Here is a 21,254-nt window from a genome sequence, read left to right on the forward strand (position 1 = left end):
GGCATGCTCTCCGCGTGCCCCCGCCTTCCCTGGGGGAGAAGGGAGGCACGGAGCGGGAGGCATGGAGATGCAGCGTCTCCCGTAGCACCGTCAGCTGGGGGCGTCCGAAGCACCTTCTGTCACCGATAGAGGTCGGGGGTGCAGTTAGAGACTCCTAGTTTTCACATCCCCCCCAAAACACCGGACACGCTCGCTGGGCTCTCTCGACGTGGGTAGGTTCCTCTGGTTCTCATCTTAGTGTGACCCGCCCTCTCACCCCACTTTACCTGCCTCCCGTCTGCCCTACACCCAGGTCTGCTGGTAAACCATTAACAGCCACCCAGCTCTTAGACCGTGGAGACTGGCCTTTTCTTTTCCAAGTCCTCCCACCTTGGCTGATTTCAAGGTACTGTACGGTGTGAGCCGGCTTGCGGAATCCCTGAGTCTGGAGCAGTTGGTGCTCCTAGCGCTGGTAGGATCTGGTCCCAGCAACCCACGGGCTCTGCCCCCTCCCCAGCAGCCTCACACCCCCACCTGGGAAGGGGGCACAGGTTTCAAGGCAGGCTAGGTGAGGGTGGTACGGATTTAATATTTTTTAGTATTACAATATATTCTTATAAAAAAAAGGTGCAGGCGAAAAGGACACTGCAGATTTTGTACATTAGCCTCATCTGTCGTCTGAAAGAGCTGGTGAGAACAGCCTTAGTGTGGAGGTGGTAGAGGTGGGGGAGATGGTCACGCTCCCCCCACCCCACCAGTGGGTGCAAAGTGGGAGGGTGAAGCCTGGATCAGACCCTTCCCCATCCACCTGGAGAATTTTCTCCTCCTGCCGTCCTAAACACACCCTACTTCCATCTCTGAGAGGAGGGGGTGGGCGGTGGGTGCTGCTGCTGAGAAAGGGACAGGTTGCATCAGGTTAATTGGAATTTTACACTGGACACAAAATAAGACAGCTAAAGAAATTAACCCATAGGTGGCAGGTGGTGGGGGGGGCGGGAAGGGCATGGGGGAATGACCAAGGAACAAATATAACAGGCGTAAACACGTAGTGCATCGAGGACCAACTCGGCCGTCTCTAAGGCACCTGCCCTTCTTGCTGAGTCGGCCATGATGGTCCACGGTCCAAGGCACTGTTGGCCATCTATCTGGCTACAGCAGCGTCTGGTGTCAGAGCCACTGGCCAGATCTAGAAAATAATAAATAGAGAAGGCAAAACCTTTAGAAGTGAGACGCCTGAGCCCTGGAACAATATGTGTCCTCTGTAAACAGTTAAACCAAACTGTGCTTTTTCTGTGATTCCCAACGTGTCTTGCCAAACGCTTCCATTATCCCTTCTTTTCCTGGTGCGTATCTAGTCTTCCATGGTGGGTGGGAACGCTGGGATCTGGACGGGCCTGCTGCATAGAAGCGGAGGCCTCCCTGCCCCCATGGGTGAGGCGGACTCCGGCCTGGCCAGGCTCAGGGAGGGCCTTAAGAGGCCCCCACCACAACCTTCCCATCACCCCAGCACCAGCTTCTTAATTGGGGGCTTGTGGGTACATTGCTCTGTGGCCAGTCTTCCTGGAGGCCTTCCCCTGGCCCTCACATAGACTCCAGTGGCCTTTTCACACCTGTCCCCATCACACTCACACTTACTCCAGTCCCTCCCCCTCAAACCAACACGTGCTGGGCTCACCAACCCTGTGTTTCTCCCCCACCCCGCAGCTACTCTGGTTCCACCGCCAGAAAAGGCAGCTGAAGAGTGGGCCCCAGCCCACCAGTCTGTCCACTGGCAATAACCCTGAGCTGGAGGAGGTCGGAGGTGAGACTCAGAAGGGGAAGGGCAGGGAGCCTGTTGACCGGGGAGGTGAGGGGGGGGAGGGTCAGGAAGGTCTCCGACACTGAGGATGAGGGGTTAATTCTAGGAGATAGGAAATGTATTAAAAGTATGAACCTTGCTGGAGTTGGGCTTACCCTCCGTCCTCTTACGAGAGAAAACTATAGATACCAGTCGTCATCCTGCCCCACGAGGACAGTTCTAGATGGACAGAATGAAGGTGAGTGTGGACAGGAGAACCAGAATGGGCCCCCTGGAAGTCAGGTGGACCAAATAGGCACCAGAGATGGGCGAGTGGGGCCCCCTCAGCTTTCCACCATTGGCTCCACTGGGCAGTGTACTCGCCGGCTTCTCCTGCCTTGTTCTGCTGTGCCCTATGTCTGAATGCCGCTGATGGGGGGTGGGCTCTACCCCCTTAGAGGTGGCAGAGGGGTAGCTCTTGCCCTTGGGACCCACTCAGGAACCGATGCCCTAGGACCAGCCTCAGCCAGATACAGGCAGTTTAAAGCAGTCCCATGCAGGCTGAACAGAGCAGGAGCTCACTGCAGATGTTAAGAGAAGCGCAGGCTCTGAGTGACGTTGGTGACCCAGGAGCTCTAGGGTGAACCTAGCCGTTCAAGTGCTGGCCTCTGGAACCCCCAGCCAACCTGTGAGGTCACTGTCTCCAAGACAACCGTCAGGGTGTACCAGGTCGGGGTGGGGAAGGAGAGTTCTGTTCCAGGATCCCTGTGCCCAGCATCCAAGGTGTGGTGATGAATGGGGTCTTTCGTGAACCCTTACCAGATCCATCAAATACCTGATAGTGAGCTATGGTCATGGGAACCCAAAGGTGAGTTTTGAAATTCTGGATTAGTAGACTGGAGATGGCACGAAGGAAGGGAAAGAGACTTATGACATGCCAGAGAGGGGCCAGCGGACTTGTGATCTAGGAAATGGGCACTGCCACCCTGTCGTGATGACTTGGTCCCCGCAGCATCCTCCCAGCACTATTTTTTTTTCCGGAACACATAGCTGGCATCTCTAATGCCTCTTCCATTTGATAGGATACTTCACCCCAAATCAATGTTCCATTAACCCTACTCTTGAGAGCTGGGGGCCTGGGTGCCCCCAGCCCACTGTTAACTCCCCACAGCATGGGAAATCTGGACATGGTCTGTGGACCTCTCTCCAGTCTAAATCAGGAACAGCTCTGTGCCCACACACAGGCGCCCATGCTGAAGGGTGGGAAACAGGGCCCCTTCAGCTGGGGCTGGCCAGGGATGTCCAAGTCAGCCTCAGGAGAGTGACCCCTGGGGCTAGGGTGCAGGAAGAATAATGGGAAGTGGAGATGAGGAGAACCCCTTCAGGTGGGGAGACACCGGGGTCCTGCCACACACAGCCCTGCCCCCAGGACCCAGCCCAGGGCTCTAAGCCCAGCACCAAGTCATGTAAGTATCACTCTCGCCACCTCCTCCACTCGCCCCCTCGGGGTGGGGGGCCCATCCCTGTCTCCCAGTCTCCCGCTGCTGGTCAGTCCTCAGGTCAATAATTTAGCCTGTTTATCGCCCGCTCCCGGGTGGCTTCCAGGGCCTGGCTCCCTGATCGCTTGCGGCTGCGTTTGAGTTTGCACAAGTCCTTGTCGAAAACTTCTCCGGAGCGCAGGGCCGACACCAGGTCGTCAAACTCGCCGCCTTCCTCCAGCGCGCTGCCCGCGTGCACCTTCCGCTGCCGCTGCCACCGCTCACGTTCCCGCTGCTCCTTCAGCTGGGGGGGGTGGTGGGGAGGGGGAGGCGAGGAGGAAGATGAGGGGCTGGCAGTCACGGGGTGACAGACGCCTGGGCTGCGTCTGCCCCCTGGCCCCCAGGGCGCCCCGAGCCTCCCGCTCCCAGTACGCGCGCCCCCGCGCCCGGCTCGGCCCGCTCTCGCGCTGGCACCCTTACCATGGCCTCCATGCGCGCCCTCCGCTCCTCCTCCTCTTTCCTCCTGCGCATGGCCTCCAGGTCCTGCCGGGCCTCCGAGAAGGCCTGCAGGAAGGTGTCAAAGATGCCGAAGAACTCGTCCGGCTGCATCTTGCTGTCCTGCTCCCCAAAGTGCGTCAGGGCCTTGGAGAACTGTTGGGAGAGAAGGGTTGATGGAGAGTCCCCCGCCTGATCCCAGTGGGCAGGTGGGTTCCAGCCACAGTGGAGCTCATCCAAGTGGAGGACCTTGGGCTTGGAGGATGGGAGTAGGAGGAGAGAGGGGAGACCCCCATTGTCATCAGGGGTTAAGGGCAAGGCTGAAGGGAAGGCTTAACACCTGCCAGAGGTGAGGAACCCAAGCTGCCTCTGGGTCTGTTAGGGTGTAGATACAGGACCAGGAGCTACAGAGTTAGGGAAGCACATCCACAGGCCAGGACCTGCCTGGTTAGAACCCAAAAGGATGTCAGATCATCAAGTTATTGGGCTAGTTGTTTAACCACTCTGTGCCTCAGTTTTCTCATCTGTAAAATGGGGATAACAGGACTACATCATGATGTTGGGGGAGTTCAATGAGTTAGTGATGTGGAGTGCTAGCCACGTGCCCGGCTCTGTTTACTGACGGCTACGTCTCTAATTCAACCTGCTGAAAACCCTCTAAGACAGCCCTCGCAACTCTTAAGTGTGCTCCTTGGACTGGCAGCACGGGCATCTCCTAGAAGCTGGTTAGAAGACTGAATCTTCGGCCCCAACCCAGACCTTGAATGAGGACCCACATCTCAATAAGACTCTCGAAGCAGGGGTCCAGGGGCATGCCTGCAGGAGAGGCAGAACAACTGAGAGTGAAGCTGGGCTCCGGAGTTAGGCTTCTCAACCCAACTCTGTCTAACACAGCCGGGCAACCTTGGGCAAGTTACTTAACCTCGCCGGATCTCGCACATCTGTCGAATAGGACAGTACCCCTTCAACAGACCCATAAGGTGGGTGGTGAGGCAGATGGTGGAAAACACAACAAGGTGCCTGACACTGGTCATGGATGGTAAGTTTTACAACAGAGTTGCTTTTCTTGCAGGAGTGAGGACAGGGTTTCTCCTCAAAGCTCTGTGCCTCTGGGTGTGTCCCCCTGGGTGGGAGCGGTGCAGGCGGAGAGGAGTCAGGGTGGGGTCAGCCTGCGGGCTTGGGGGCCCCTTACCTTGGCCCTGGCTTCATTGAGCTGGTCCTCCAGCTCTGAGAAGCTGAAGCTGGAGACCGTGATGAAGTCGCTCATGACCGGGACAAACTTGTCATTCGGATCCCGCACCTGACGTTTCTGATATTCCAGCTCCTGGGGAGGGAGAGCCAAGGGCTGGTCAGACCTGTGCCAGGACGAGAGTCAGGAATCCCAGCTCACCCCATCCCCCACCCTTCTTGCCAGCTGCAGGGCTCTGAGCCTTCCTTAGGAAGGGGGAACACCCCAAGCCTCCAATTCCAGGGGTGGCAAAGATTGTGGGCTATCAGCCAGTCCACCTGCCTCGATTCTTCCCTCCTCCCCACTGCCATCTTTCTCTAGGTCCAGGGACCAGCACTGTGAAGTTTTCTATGAAATAGGTTCTCGGGCTCACTCAGAATTAGAATCTGCATTTTAATAAGACCCTCAGGCAATTCATGTGCAGATTAAAGTGTGAGCAGAATTTCCAAATTTCCATGTGATGCTGCTGGTCCATGGACCACATTTCAGGTGGTGCTTTAAAGAGCTATAAATTAGGAAGCATGCCCCCTCCTGCCACCATAATGGCAATAAAAGGTTCCTTCTCCTGCTTCTTTCTCTAAACCCTCTACTCCCTTAGCTGCCTACCCACTCCCACACAGTGAAGATGAGAAGGCTCTCTAGTTTCTAGATGTAGGGGCCATCCCCATACTGGGCGCCAGAGATAGCATATCATCTGAGAAGCCCCTAGAGCAGGAATAGAACAGACCAGAGATCTGGGTCACCAGCAAAAAGGAGAGTGGTCCCCAGTGTCACACTGGGTGCTACCTGCCCGGAGCCATTTCCAAGGCATGCAGATCCTCTCTCCCATCCATCTGTCCCCTCTTCAGGAGTCTAAATCTAAGCCTTGGATAATTCAGCTATCCTTTCCTGAGGGCCCACTCTGTGCTGGAGGCTGTATCCGTTATGCCAGCTGTTCTCTCAGTCCCGCCAGGAGCTTTGGGTCACAGAGATGCCTCTGACGGGGTCTGCAGCTGGGGTTCCACCCTCTGGCCCAGTGACAGGCAGCCGCCAACCCAGGCAGCATCCCGTCAAACCCAGGCGGGCACAGACGATGTACTCACCACCTCGACTGCTCTGAGGCCCCTCCTGAGGTTGCCCACCTCCTTCTCCAGCTCTGCCAGGCTGGGGGGGTGGGGAGGGGACAAAGGGAGGGAGAGGAGCTGGGGTTAGTTCAGGGCAGTGTCAACACCAGTGGCCTTGGGACTCAGTGGGCCTGGGTTCCAGCTCTGCTTTTGCTACTAACATGTGGCCCTGGCAAATCACCTCCCCTCTGAGCTCTGACTGTGCGTCTCTTGGAGATGGCGTCTATCAGCCTGTATGTGTTTAGGACGGACTTCTTGCCTGTAGCAGATGGCCTTGGTGCCCCCACCTAATATCTCCTTGGACCATCCATCCCAGTGCACAGCCCTGACTTCCAATCATTGAGCACTTTTTCTGGGGGGGGTCACAGAGTCATTGCCCCCCCAAAACTCCTCAGCCAGGGACCGACAGGAGATGATGTTCACCTCCTTTGCAGTTTGGGGGGGATAAGCAGAGTGAGTGTCCCATGCTGTCGCCCACACTCTGCAGGCAGGATTAAGCTCTGATTGCCTGCAGTGGTAATTGACTTAACAACACTCCTGTTGTTGGCATTCTTCCCATCCCTGGCTCCCTTCCCCACTCCCCACTGTGTTTCCTGGGAGAATCTCTGAAATGAGGATTTGAGAGCAAATAGTGTCTCTTGTTCTGGAGAAGGAAATGGCAACCCACTCCAGTATTCTTGCCTGGAGAATCCCATGGACAGAGGAGCCTGACAGGCTACTGTCCATGGGATGGCAAAAGTCGGACAGGACTTAGCGACTAAAAGACAACTACTAGTGTCTTTTGTTGGGTTCTCCCAGAGCAAACCCCGAGACACTGTTCATTCCTAGTGAGCCCAGAGTAGCCCTGAAGGAGGAAATTTAGATGAGAGAGTACGTGATCACAGGGAAAAGGAAGCCTCAGGGTCCCCTCACTTGACTTTGGCGGCTTCTGGAAGATGCTGCAGCTCAGAGGGCATGTTCAGGATGTCAGGGAAGTGCTTCTCCAGGATCATGATCAGGTAATGGAGCAGAGAGATGTTTCTGTGGGTGAAAGTCAGGTCGGGGTCAGGGGCCAAGGGAATTGGGAACGAGGGTCTGGCAGAAATTAGGCTGAGGTGTCAGAGGAAAGCTGTGACCTATTTTGGCAGGGCTTCCCCGGTGGCTCAGTGGGTAAAGAATTGACCTGCAATGCAGGAGACACAGGCAGACGCAAGTTTGATGCCCGGGTTGGGAAGATCCCTGGAGAAGGACATGACAGCCCACTCCAGTATTCTTGCCTGGAGAATCCCATGGACAGAGGAGCCTGGTGGGCTGCAATCCATGAGTCGCAAAGAGTTGGACACGCCCAAAGCAACAGCACACATGCAGAGGAGAGGAAGGAGGGAGAGGCCAGGGCAGGGTGAGACGGAGGCTACAGGAGCTGGAAGCCGCTAGGTCCCACCTGTCGATGCTGGACTTGGTGTCAGCGATCTTGTTGAGGCTGGCCACCCGGAACCCGTAGGCGCCCCCACGCTGCCCTTTGTTCATGAAGTTGCCGATGGCCAGGACCACCTCTAGCATCCGCGCTAGACGCTTGCTGCGGATCAGCTCCCGCGAGGCCAGCAGGATGGCTGGGGGAGGAGGGACAGGTCAGAGCCCTGCTCACACCGGGGCTCTGGGACCCTCAGATGGCGCCACCACAGAGCCCGGAAAAGGAGTCATCCGTCAACTTCAGAGGGGCAGAGGCTATTCCCATGTCCCAGAGGATGCTTTTCTCCACATCTGCCTGCCTCCAGGGGGAAGTTGACAAACTCACCAAAAGCCAATTCAACCACACAATCCTTTCTCAAAATGTGCCAACATTTCCTAAGACTGGACTTGAGAACGTATCTTTCCTTCCAAAGATTACTATTTTTTCCTATGAATATATGCAAGAATATAATGCTTTTACTTTTCTAAACTGAAAGTGTTAGTTGCTCAGTGACTCTCTTGTGACCCCATGGACTGTAGCCCACCAGACTCCTCTGTCCATGGGATTTTTCCAGGCAAGAATACTGGAGCGGGGAGCCATTCCCTTCTCCAGGGGAACTTCCCAACCAGGGATGTAACCTGGGTCTCTTGCATTGTAGGCAAATTCTTTACTATCTGAGCCACCAGGGAAGTCCTTTAGTTTTATAAACCTAGTGATTAAAATTTTTAATGTCAGCGTGTTACATACTATGAGACTATTTCTGCCTCTTTTGAAGTGCTGTATTTTGTTGATTTTTTGGGAAAGGAAAAAAATCCTTGTCAAATTAAAACATCAATTGAAAGTTTCATATTATGCTTTGCAGTTGATGGTGTCTTAGATTTGATTAAATAGGCTACGTGACAGCCTGTTGAATAGCATTTAAAAATGTTCTCCAACCTTTAGACATTTAAAAATTTCCCTCTAATGCCTTAAATGATATCTTTGCTGGAAATACAATCTAAGGCTAACCCGTCACCAAAACTTCAGTATTTCGTTCTGACAGGCTATTTTGGCCCTTCCCTCAGCAATTCTGTATTTATGGTGGGTGTGCAGAATTGGGACACAAAAGCTACACTGAAAATTAGGCTACTGGTTAAATAATATGATTTTGGATTATTAAATGTGATGAGAAGACCAAGCCATTGTATTATGATTTTGGCCTCTGCCAAAATGAACATTCCTTAAGATGCTGCTATGAAGATAAAATGAAAACCATTTGACTAAAAGTATGCAAAACTCTTCAAAAGCAGTTAAGTAACTGTCAAAAAGTTGTTAAAAAAAAAACGAGAAGTAAGTTGGTCAGTGGCTTCTAAACTCAAACATATGCCACCTAACAGCGGCATTACTCTTGAAAGGTATTTGAGTGGTTCCTAGTCTGCCTTTTTTTTTTTTTTAATTACATCTAGATTAGTTAAGTACATTATGGTATAGTCATACAATGGAATAAAATGCAGCACTGAAAATAAATAACCCACTGTTCCTTACAGTCATAATGCTGAACAAGAGGCCAGCATATGATCACACAGGTGAATCACTTTGGGATGGATCATCAATTAGGACTCTTAGGATTTATGTACTTTCAAAGTGCACATTTCAGCAATGAGTTTAAGTGCATGCATGCGTGCTAAGCTCCTTCAGCTGTGTCCGACTCTGTGTGACCCTATGAAGTGTAGCCCGCCAGGTTCCTCTGTCCACGTAGGAGCCTCCAGGCAAGAATGCTGGAGTGAGTTGCTATGCCCTTCTCCAGGGGACCTTCCCAACCCAGGGACCGAACCTGCATTTCTTATGTCTCCTGCCTTGGCAGGCGGGTTCTTTACCACTAGTGCCACCTGGGAAATTTCTGGCAACATATATTGGTTGTGGTAGTTTTTCTTAGATTGATATGCTATTTGAAAAATCTTCAGAGGAATCCTAAAAATGCTAAAATGTTGACAAAACAGAAAATGATAAGAATTCAAAGGGAATCAGTATAAATGGAAAAACTGCCATATGCAATGCAGACATTTTAGATATAAGAATAATGTATTCATACATATATTCATAAGAATATATTTCCATGTGAAGCCATATTCATCTTGACTATACTCAATAAATATGTTCATAATGAGAATTGGTGAATTTGGCATATTTATAAGAAGAATATATACAAGAAGACTATGTTCATGAATATATTCATAAGAGAATTGGTAAATTTGACAGATTTGATGAATTGCCTTTTGGCAAATTGACCCAAAAGCCCTGCCTGGGGATGGATGGATGGATGCTAGGGAGGAGAGTTAACAGCTCATCAACCAGCTAGGAGAGGCAAAATCTTAGCTTTCTCAGGAATGTTTCTTAGGGAGAGTTTAGGAGTGAGCTCCCGAGAACAGAATTATCTGAGATTAAATCTACCCAGTGGCTAAACTAGTTCCACAGCACCAAACTGCAGGCCATTGCTCACAATTGCTCCGCTGACCCAAGACACACAAATAGTTGAGCACACATCTTGGGCTGAATGCCCTTGTCCCTGCCTCATGCCCCAAAGGCAGTCAGCAGCAGAACAAAAGTAAGGACTCGCCCATCAGCAGGGCAGGAGGTGCCTCCAGACCACAGCCCTGCAGCGTCACTGCTCAACCCTTTGCTTCCCACTCAGACGTATTATCTGTGATCACACAGCCTGCAGACCCCTTGTTGTGTGTGTGCACAAGTGCGTGTGTGTCCAGATTACAGAAAATGTCAACCTCGAGCTCTGTCATGCCCCATCTGACCCCCCAGAGTCCTCACAAAGCAGCTCATCAAACTCCAGGAAGGCCCATTCTCCGGACCTGGCCTCCCAGGGCATGGTGTCCAGCAGAGGGGGCCCGTGCTCTGCCCTGCCCCGAGCCTGCCCCCCAGCATCCAGGACACAGGCTGTTTCCAGTCTGCTGAGCCTGTTCTTGCCACAGAGGGGCCCATGGCCTCTCCTGCTTCTCCCCGCCCCCCTCATGGCTGCCCATCCTCCTGAGCACCTGCCCTTCCCCCGGCTCCCTGCCCCTCCACCCTCTGCATCTCCAGGCAGTTCCACACGCCCTCTGGGACAGGACGAGAGGGAAGCGCTGGATTCTGAAGAAGGACATCTGCATTCCAGTCCCGGCTCCACCAAGACCAACAGTAACACAGCCTCGGGCCACTGACACAGATCCATCTGAGAGGTGAGAGAAGGGCCCCCAAATGAGACCATCCACGGCCCGTGTTTCACACGGTGCTTGACCTGTGGTTCTGGTCTAATGACAGAGTTTCCACCTGAAATAGGTGGAAGGGGTTCCCCAGGCCAGAAAATCAGATGCCTCTGGGGATCACCTCACCCAACCAAGTTCCCTACTTTCTGAGTAGCTCACACTTCAAATAACATATGTGGAGGTCTTCTCTGCACCTCGAACCTCTCCCAAGCAGGGTAATGATGGGTTAGTCCATGCCAAGAAGGGTGCTAGTTGCTTACTATTATCATCATTTTTTTTAGCATTTCTGTCCCTGACAGAAATGACAGAGCAGATGTCATCAGGTCCCCGGCCTCGGAGAACCTACATGCTGAGCCACAGGGAACAGGGTGCGTGGCTGGCATGGGTGCTCATATACACAAGCGCCACATCTACAAAAAGCATAGATTCACATCCTGTCCTTGGTTTGGGGGGTGAATCAAGAATAAGGAAGGAGTTTCCCTCTGTGCCTGTTCATTGGCTCCCACCGCCCCCAGGCTTGCTCCCCAGCCCTGGGCCATACCTTCCACTTTGGGCTTGGCCTCAGCCAGCCGCTCCTGGAACTTCTTCTTGAAGAAGAGAGCCTGCAGCCGCTGCTGGTAGTGGTCGATCCTGTGGACAGGGCGAGCTGCATGGTGAGGCAGCCCCCGCCCCGGCCGGCTCCAGGCCGGCCCCCCTTGGCCTGCCCACCCCCGCTGCCTCCTGCCACGCCCGCTGCTCTGACCGGCTCATCTCATAGAGGAAGCGGTCCGCGCGGGCCATCCGCTCGATTTCATGCTTGTGTTCCTCTAGGAGGTCAACGTCACTCTTCTCCGGGATGAACTTGAGGAGCTGCAAAGGGGAGTTGAAAGTCAGGAAACTGGGGAGAGGCTGGCACAGGGGTGCAGCCAGTGGGACCCCCCCACATTGACCGGGCTCAGATGAGGAGGGCCCCCAACTCTGTCAGAGAGACGCATCCTCATGTGGGTGGTTTGTGTTTCACCTGCTCCAAGGGATTCAGGGCACCCAGCTCCACACTTCCTTCTTTTTCTTTTTCACTTTTTAAATGTGAGCTCTAATTTACATATGTAAACTTATATACAGTGTTCTTAAGTGTACAGCTCAATGAGCTTTTTCTTTTTAAACCAACGTGATTGAGGTATGTGAAAGTCACTTAGTCATGTCTGACTCTTGGACTCATGGACTGTAGCCCGCCAGGCTCCTCTGTCCATGGAATTCTCTAGGAAAGAATACTGGAGTGGGTAGCTGTTCCCTTCTCCAGGGGATCTTCCCAATGCAGGGATCGAACCCAGGTCTCCTGCAGTGCAGGAAGATTCTTTACCATCTTTTTATTGCAGACAGATTATTTACCATCAATTTCAATTCAGTTCAGTTACTCAGTCATGTCCAACTCTTTGTGACCCCATGGACTGTAGCACACCAGGCCTCCCTGTCCATCACCAACTCCCGGACATCGACTCATGTCCATTGAGTCGATGATGCCATCGAACCATCTCATCCTCTGTCGTCCCCTTCTCTTCCCACCTTCAATCTTTCCCAGCATCAGGGTCTTTTCAAATGAGTCAGTTCTTCGCATCAGGTGGCCAAAGTATTGGAGTTTCAGCTTCAGCATCAGTCCTTCCAATGAATATTCAGGACTGATTTCCTTAAGGATGGATTGGTTGAATCTCCTTGCAGTCCAAGGGACTCTAAAAAGTCTTCTCCATCAATTTATTGAGGTATAATTTACATAAAATAAAATGCATCCATTTAAAATGTACAACTCAATGAATTTTGAAAAAAACTACCTTGAGAGTCCCATGGACAGCAAGGAGATCAAATCAGTCAATCTTAAAGGAAATCAACCCTGAATATTGGAAGGACTGTAGCTCTAATACTTGGCCACCTATGTGAAGAGTAGATTCATTGGAAAAGATCCTGATGCCGGGAAAGATTGAAGGCAGAAGGAGAAGGGGGCAACAGAGGATGAGATGGTTGGATGGCATCACTGACTCAATGGACATGAGTTTGAACAAACTCCAGGAGATAGTGAAGGGCAAGGAAGACTGGCATGTTGCAGTCCATGGGGTTGCAAAGAGTTGGACACGACTTAGTGACTGGACAACAACAACAAATCCACTAATTGAACCATCCAGATTAAGATACAGAAGATTTTCATCCCCTGCCAAGTTCCTTTGTGCTACTTTAATAAGCAAAGCCACCTCTTCCTCCAGTATAGCCTCTCGACTAAATTCTATCACCTCAGATCAAATTTAGCAATTTTTTTTTGGCCATGCCACCACAGCATGTGGGATCTTAGTTCCTGATCAGGGATTGAACCTGTGTCCCCCTGCAATGGAAGTGCAGAGTCTTAACCACAAGACCACCAGGGAAGTCCCAAATTTGGCTATTCTTGAACTTATTCTTGAACAAATGATGCTATGTGCTCTCTCTGGGGTCTGGTTCCTTTCACTTAACAGCATGTCTGAGACTCATTCACCTTTAGGTATTAGTCATTCATTTTTTATTCATTGATGAAAGTGAAAAGTGAAAGTGTTAGTTGCTCAGTTGTGTTTGACTCTTTGTGACCCCATAACTGTAGCCCACTAGGCTCCTCTGTCCATGGGATTTCCCAGGCAAGAATGCTGGAGTGGTTGCATTCCCTTCTACAGGGGATCTTCCTGACCCAGGGATTGAACTCAGGACTCCTGCATTGCTGGCAGATTCTTTACCATCTGAGCCTCCAGGAAAGTCCATTCATTGCTGAGCACTATTCTATTATGGGAATACATCACAATCTACTCACTTTCCTATTGATGGACAGTTGGTCTTTTCACAGTTTGAGGGTTTTATGAATAGTTATAAATATTCCTATAGTCAGTATTTGTACCCAGTGGGATTGCTGGGAAACAGAATAGGTGTGTGGACTGCTAAATGGTTTTACCAAATGAGAGTTCCAGTTGCTTCACATCCTTGCCAACACCTGGCATTGCTGGCCTTTTCAGTTTTAGCTGTTTAAGTGGATGGTTGGTTTTCCCTCACTGTGATTTACTGTATTTCTCTGATGACTAATAGTATTGAACATCTTTACCGTATTTCTCTGATGAGTGATAGTATTGAACCATGTGGAGATTCTCTTTCATGACGTACCTATTCAAATCTTTTGCTCATTTTTAGGTTGTTTGTCATTTTCTCACTGATTTGTAAAGTCCTTTGTTCTGAATATGAGATCTTTGTGATCTACACATAAAGCAAAGATCTAAAGCTTGGCTTGCCATTTCACTCTGATAATAGTGTCTTTTGATCAACAGAGTTCTTAATTTTAATGTCCGACTAATTGTGGCTTTGTTCGGTATTTTCTGGGTTTCTCTTGAAGGACACAACAGACTGATGAGGAAGAGATGCGAACCCGTGTCTCCTGTATCTCCTACACCACAGGCGGATTCTTAACCTGCTGAGTTACCAGGGAAGGCCTCAGCAGCACGTGGCTGCAGTCACTGTCTTTGCTCTGAGACTCCTGGGGGGATCACTCCTCGTGTTTCCTTTCTAGGGGCCTCAAGCCCCTGAAAAGATGTAGTCTGTTCTGGTTCTCCTCTCAGAGAGGTTGATCCAGGGATGTTTCTATAAACCTCTGCCTTGCTCCTCCAGCCTGACTTCTCCTTGACCTGAGTCTCAGCCTCCCGGGGGCTGTCGGGAGGGGGCACGGCCGCCCCCGAGCGTCAGGGGCCTCACCTGCTCCAGCATGTCCTTAGCGAGGTCCTCCTGCTCGTCCATCCTCAAGACGGCCTGCCGGATCTCCTCGTTGGACAGCTTCAACCTACAGCAAAACCCCACCTTGAGCAGCCTGACCTGGCCCCTCTGCCCAGGTCAGACCCCAGGCCTCCTCCTTCCGAAGCCAGAGCCGGGGCCTTCTCTCTCTCCTTTACCTTTGATAGCACTCCCTGCTCAGTAAAACCTTCCACACTAAACTCACATGCTTCCCTCTATAACTCGAGCCTGAGATATTTTAATCCCTAAACAGAGACGTGAGTACTCTGGTCTCTTGCTTGAGTCTCTGTCCTCACTGATGGGGATGTTTGGGAGGAAGAGGGCCATCTTCAGTGTAGACTGAGACAGGGCAGAGAGTTCCGATCCTTCTTCTCATGCCCACATCATCTCCACGGGATGGTGGGAATATGGGCAGGCCATTAAGGGGGCAGGCTCCTGTTTCCTTCAAGACAGAACAGCTCCCAGTCTTCCAGCAGCCCCTCGGCTCCCACAGAGCTGTTCCAACACTGGGAGAGGGAGGAGCAAGCCCCTGCACACACACTGCATGCACACACACACACACACGGATGCACACAGTCCCTCCGGATGCACACCCACTGGGAGCCCTGGGGAAGCAGAAGTCTCCCTTGCCATCAAGGGGGAGACAGCGAGCCCTGGGGCCCTGTCGGAGGAAAGAGGGGGTGGATGTCCTAGGGCAGCGCTAAGAATAGTAAGGGAGGTGGTGCCCTCCGACCCCAGCTCAGGCGGGAGGCCCCCGCACAGAAGCTAGGCTGTTAGCCCAGATACTGCCCTGTTTGTTCTGCAGCCGCGGGAAATGCTTGGGGGCTGACATCATGCTGCTCTGCGGCCTAAGCCAAGCGGGGCCCTCTGCGGGCTTAGAGCAACGCCACTGCCAGACGCTGACCAGGCAGGTCAGGGGCCTCATGACTAGGGCAGTTTCCTGTCTGCAGAACCTGCACTGCTGCTCCATGAGGGCTCCCGGGAGAGGATGCTTGGATCAGAGGGCCCCTGCCATTCCCAGGGGATAGCTGGGAGATGGGGGGAGCCCAGAGGTCACTACTGCCCCATCCCTCTGCCAGGCGCCCCTCTCTCCCCAGGCACTCAGCTCCCTCATCTTCCTCTCGAGCCCCAGCCCAGGCCTCCGCTTTCTGGGGGCGCATCCCTCCCACCCACAACCTTAAGCAGGGGCCGCAGAGCCAGGGTGGGCACCTACTTGGAGAGAAGGATGATGCAGTTCTGTGCCCTCCGGCCGTCAATGACGGACAGCTCTTTGACCTTGCGTGAGGCCAGGTAGATGTCCTCGGTGGAGCCCAGCTCTTTCTGCAACCGACAAGCCGAGCGGAAAGGGTGAGGTGTGTGTTTCCCCCAGTCCTCTTCCTGCCCACCCCCCACCCCTCACCCCAGCCCATAAGCCACCCCCGTGCCAACCAGGGAATGCTCCTGGTGTGAGCGGAAGAAAGAAAGGGAAAGAAAAAGACTGGGGAGAGAGGAGGGTGGTTAATATCTGACTCTAAATAGGACGCTCTGGGACTTCAGTCTGGGCTAGAGGGGTTGGGGACAATGAGAAGCCCCCTTTTCAAACACTGCCCTCCCTGGGCAGTCTAGACGGGGAGTGACTGGTCCCTGTGGTTGTGGGCAGTGGGATTTGATCCATGTCACGTCCCAGACAATCAACCCCCACTCCCCCCACCCTACCCAGAGAGGCTCCCCAATCTTATGGTGAGAAGCTGGCTCCAAGTCCCCACAGGGCCACGGTTCCTGGACCCTTGAGGACTTTGGGTGCCACCCAAGGTGCCCAGGGGGGAGAGCATCCACAAGTTCAGAGGTGGGGAAACTGAGGCACAATTCCCTGCAAAGTTCTCTCCTCTGGGATTCCAGCAGGCAATTCCCAAGAACTCAAAGACCCCCCTCTTGCCTTCTCTTGGCCCCTGATGAGGTAGACAGGAGGCTGGTTCCTCCACTGGGAGGTCGTTCCATGCATATGCTCCAGGGGCTGCCACTCACATCACTGCCTTTGTGAACTCTGCCCCTGGAATTGTGCAGTGCCCAACCTGTGCAGTCTTACAGGACGGCCTTGCCTTGGGCCTTGTGGGTAAGACAATAGACCTAGAAGCTTCCTCCTCACTCCTGTAGACGTTTACCTCCCTTGTGGCGGGGTCTGTTTGCATTAGCTCCTCTCCCTACATTTCTGCTTTTTCTTTGGGGACCCAACCTGACGCCACACTGTTAAGATGAGTAATAAGGCAGAAGGTAGAATTGACAAGCCCCCTCTCTTGAGCCCAGTACAGGGCAGCAGCCCAGGACAGTGGTTAAGAGTTATAGTGTCCAGAGCCCCAAGAGTGACTCACCTGCTGGGAAGGATTAGTTATCAGCTCCTAGGCAGGTAGCAGCCACAGCCAATAGAGAATCAAACATGCACAACGTTAGCCAAGAGGTTTGGGGACCCAAGAGTAGTAGGAAAGGTATGGGGACCCCTTAGCATTTATTCTGTCTGCCCCACCCAAAGGGAGACCCCCATGGTTGGAGATGGAGACTGTAGGTGGCACTGAACAGGAGCTGCTTCCAGCAGACATGCACTCACAGAGAAGCCAGACCAAGCGGAGGACAGGCAGCCTCATCTGTGTGCCCTGCGCCCAGGGAGACCACCACTTCCTGGTCGGACCAGGCCCCCTAGCTGCCCCACCGCAGGCTTTGACTGCACTTCTTCCCTCTCCTACACAGAGCATCCCAGTAACACCGCACGACTTCACTCTTCCAAAACAGGGCAGAAGACACAACCACAGCTGAACTTGAGCTGAAAGCACGTGGAAGTTGCATTCATTGAGACAGAGGAAAGCAGGTGTCCCTAAACTTTGTCCCCTGCCCTCTGCCTCCGGTCTGTCTCTTGATTTCCAAGGAAGCGGAGGGGGCAGAACCCACAGCTGGTGCTCCCTTCCCGACCCGGGTGGGGTTGAAGTCACCAACTCAGGACCGGCAGAGGGCACAGGACGGTCCCTGCCCTATGTGCCCAGGACCCCAAGACAGAAAGAGGAGGCCACCGAGGCAATGCAGCCTCTGGGATCTCTCCAGATCTGCTGTGAGAATTCAATCCCCCAGAGTCCGGGTGACCTGCAGAGTTGACAGTCGTCTGAGTGACCCCAACTCTAAAACAGGGTGATAGACTGAGTGGGCTCAGAGAGACATGGGGAGAAAGAGCAGGGCGCTGTCCATCTTAACTCTTCCCCACCCCCAAACTGGGGGTGGGGTGGGGGCAGGCCCCGCTTGTCCTACACCCCAGAGTCTTGCCTACCTTACTGGACCCTACCCTGGTCCTACCCCAGGACCTTGGAGTTTGGGCAGGCAAGGCTGGAACCCTGGCCTGGAGGAAGACTCTCAAAATCGGGGGGAGGCCAGGCCTGATCCTCTGCCACCCCCCGCACACCCTCTGCATCCCTCCCTGGTGCCCACTCTGGGGCACTGATCACAAGGGCAGCAAATGCCCTGAAGAACCCCTTCTGGCTCCAGCCAGGCCACAGTGGCTGCTCGGGCCATGCCAGCCAGACATGCCCTTGGGGCTAAAACTGCTTCCTGGAATTAGGGATACAGAATCAGACACCCTGAGCACCTACATTTAAGCTAAACAAACGCCGCTTGGGTTTTTCTAGAACCCTAAGGCAGGGCCAGAGCCCCACCCCCACCACAGCCCTTTGGCTAGTCCCCCCGGAGCTGTCACAGTGCCCGTGGTCCTGTCTGCCCTCAGGAGGGGTCACCCACAGCTCCAGGCTTGGCAGAAAGCAGTGGGGAGATCGGCCGAGACATGCAGACCCAGGAGGGCACAGAGCCTTCTCACGGGCACTGGGGGAAGTTCTCAGGGTTAGAACCCTGGACTCAGTGGAGAAAACACGGAAGAAAACAGCACAGCCCGGAGAATAAACAAAGCCTGTGCAGAGGGCCGGAGCGAAAGCAGAGGCTCCAAGGCCTCTTCCCACACTGGACCTCCGAGGAAGGCCCCAGCTCTGCTATGCAGACTCCTGGGCCCTCATACTCACGGGAGGCTGAGATCGAAGAATCGGCGTTTGTGGTCATCCCGGCAGTCACCACCTCGGGTTGGCCCTGCATCCTGCTATCCACCCCATGCCCTGTCCTGCCTCGGGAAGAGCAGGCTTGCTGGCCCACCTCTTTACAGCATGCACAGAGCAAAGCCCAGGGCCTCTCCTGGCCTTCCCCGCCCAGCTTCAACCCCTCAATGTGACCTGGAGCAGCGCCAACATCCTGACATGTTAGCATCCTCTGCTCCGCTCATGGGAGTGTCAGGATATGACAGCAGAGTGGAAAGAGTGGTGGAAAAGTGATCATGCCTTGTAGGTATAATTCCTAGTCCCGGGCCAGAAAAAGAACAAGGTCCGCCGTGGTCGGACCCTGCTACTCCACCTCCAGGGCTCCAAGACCACGGAGAGAAACGGACAACGTATTATGTCATCCTGTGATGGGCAAATACAAACTAATACAGTGGGATGTTTCCCCGTGCACACCACCCCTCCCTGCAATTCATGTCCCAGAAAGAACATGGTACCTGATAAAGAATAAAATCAATCAGTGTATGTGGGAGGGAGGAAGAAAGGCAAGGAGGGGCTGAGGGTCGAGTTCAGGGGTGGCGTCAAGTCAAGACTCAAGACACCAGGGCGGGCAGGGTCTTACCTGATGCCTCTGATAAGCTGAAAACATTTTTTCAAAGTCCTCAAGGTCTAGAATCCGAAACACCTGCATGTCATCAATCTCATTCCATATGGTGCCAGGGACACGTTCCTAAGATTCAAGGGGAAGGAGGAGACTGTGGTTGACTCAGCTCCTTCGTAATGGAGATGCTGGTGCCCCCCGACCCCATCTGTCCTCCAGGCGCACAGACGCTGGCAGCCAGGCTTCTAGGCCTTCAGAAGGGGGATGATTCCTCCCCGCGCCCCCTTTCAATACTCCACTCCAAGGGAGAGACGAGAGACCACCTCCTTTTCACCTGGGGCCATATGTCAGCACACCCCAGAAATCAACAGTAGCACTGGAGTGATGGGTGGGCAAGCATGAAAGAGGGGTATGAAACTCCTTCCAGAAAAAAACCAAGCCAGTGTTCTCAGCAGACGTCCCCCCGCAAGGTCAGGGTGGCTGCAGTGATGGCAGGAAGAGTGCCACCGCATACTCAGGGATCCACAAGTCCCCAGGGCTGCCTGCATTTCCTGTGTCTGAGACGGTCGTCTTCTCTCCCAGGGGTCTTCCTCCCACTTGCCCAGATTCCCAGAAAGCGGCCAAACAGCAGAGGCCGGGCCACCCTGGCCCTGTTAGTGACTGCTCTGGCCAGTAAGACTCTGCCACGAGCTCCTGATGGTCAGAGGCCGTCTCATCCCTCGAGACTGGAATGGACCCAGGGTGACATTCCAAGGTCTTCTCTTAACTGAGGCAATGTCCACCTCTGGGTAGGATCGTTGCACTGAACCCCACTCTGGGGATCTGGACAAGATCTGGTACCCATGCCGGGAATGCCCTAGTGGTCTTGCAACATCCCAATAATGGCCTAGAAGCTGAGACAAGAGGCCCCTGCCCAGGGCCCCTCACCTCACCCCGAGCTTTGCTGTCCTTTAAAATTGGACCTCCCTCACCTCTCTGCCTGAGAGGGCAGCCGGGAACCTTCCTAACACCACTGCCTCCTCCTGTCTCCATCACCCCTCAGCAAGGCTCGAAGAAAGAAACATACCTTTCACTCACTCTTATTTTCTTAAACTCTGCAAAGGGGAGGCAAGGCCAGAGCGGGAGGGGGGAAGTGGGGACATTCCTGCGGCCTTCCTAAGGCCAGGGACCCTCTCGTGGAATGCCGGGCTGGGAAGCTCGGAGCAGCAAGGGATGCAGGCAACTGGCCAAACCCAACACAGACACATTCTTTTCATGGCAGGAACAACCACTCTGTGTGTGTGGGTGGGTGGGCACGTGTGTGTACAGGAGAACGTGTGGGGTAGGGGACCGGGGAGAGGAGCCAGGCTCCCGGACAAGGGTACGTGGGAGGCAGAGAGGAGACGGGAAGGAGAACTGGACTGGGAAAGACAGGGAGGGTGGGTCAACATGGGGAAAAATTTCCATGCGTCAACAGGCTGAGGACCCAGCTCCCCCTCACTGCTTCTCAAACGCTCCCCCTGCCCCATGGTCACCCGGAGAACCTGGGACTCTGTGAAGGTGGAGTTGAGGTCTGGGGCCAGAGACCTGTACATTTCTTCCTAACATCTTCCACATCCTAAACAGCACCATGCCACCCCAATGTGTCTCGTCACACAATCACTCTCAAATTTAATCTTCACACCGCTCCGGCCAAGACCTCACCACTTCCAGTCCAGATCCCTGAAACTTCTGCCCCTCTAGGGACACCCCTTACAAGCCAGGGAATCTTGCTCAAGAACACATTTCAGTATGTTTCCCTCGAGCATCTGGGGTCACAGGGCCTCTAAGTGGGGCGGTTGGCAAGCAGAGGGGTTCTCTTCTCTCCCCTCATCCCATGAAAGGAAACTGCGTCTCACTCACGTTACCTGATTGAGCTGCAGTGAGGATGAAGTGAGGGAGTACACTTATGGCACACGTGGTGGTCGCACTCATAGTAACTCATCTGCTATTCTTATTTTAAAGGCTTTCTATGTGTCGGTCGCTTTGCATGTATTAAGTCAATCGTCACAACAACCTTTTGATCTGGTTATCATAATCACCCCCATGTTACAGATTGGGAAACCAAAGCCCACATGATGAGATGACCT

General features: G+C 53.3%; 1 protein-coding gene and 1 long non-coding RNA gene across 4 annotated transcripts in view; one reads left to right on the forward strand and one right to left on the reverse strand.

Moving 5' to 3' along the window:
* Positions 1–548: 548 nt before the first annotated feature.
* DAAM2 (dishevelled associated activator of morphogenesis 2) overlaps positions 549–21,254 on the reverse strand; it is a 127,497-nt gene continuing 106,791 nt past the window's right edge. For 2 of the 3 annotated variants that reach the window (XM_070456498.1, XM_070456499.1), the window contains exons 15-26: positions 19,168–19,275; positions 16,839–16,865; positions 15,704–15,810; positions 14,455–14,539; positions 11,468–11,574; positions 11,267–11,355; positions 7,481–7,649; positions 6,973–7,080; positions 6,040–6,100; positions 4,922–5,053; positions 3,715–3,885; positions 549–3,538 (exon numbers count right to left, since the gene is read on the reverse strand). In XM_070456498.1, the coding sequence (XP_070312599.1) occupies positions 3,317–3,538; positions 3,715–3,885; positions 4,922–5,053; positions 6,040–6,100; positions 6,973–7,080; positions 7,481–7,649; positions 11,267–11,355; positions 11,468–11,574; positions 14,455–14,539; positions 15,704–15,810; positions 16,839–16,865; positions 19,168–19,275 (1,386 nt within the window). In that variant the 3' untranslated portion in view covers positions 549–3,316. The remainder of the gene's footprint in view (positions 3,539–3,714; positions 3,886–4,921; positions 5,054–6,039; positions 6,101–6,972; positions 7,081–7,480; positions 7,650–11,266; positions 11,356–11,467; positions 11,575–14,454; positions 14,540–15,703; positions 15,811–16,838; positions 16,866–19,167; positions 19,276–21,254) is intronic. The other variant, XM_070456500.1, reaches the window with a different exon arrangement.
* On the forward strand, positions 7,645–14,369 carry LOC139031442 (uncharacterized). The gene is made up of 2 exons (XR_011483929.1): positions 7,645–10,698; positions 14,099–14,369. It is a non-coding gene; the product is annotated as an uncharacterized lncRNA (long non-coding RNA).

This window comes from Odocoileus virginianus, chromosome 27 (assembly GCF_023699985.2).
Source record: "Odocoileus virginianus isolate 20LAN1187 ecotype Illinois chromosome 27, Ovbor_1.2, whole genome shotgun sequence".
NCBI lineage: Eukaryota > Metazoa > Chordata > Mammalia > Artiodactyla > Cervidae > Odocoileus > Odocoileus virginianus.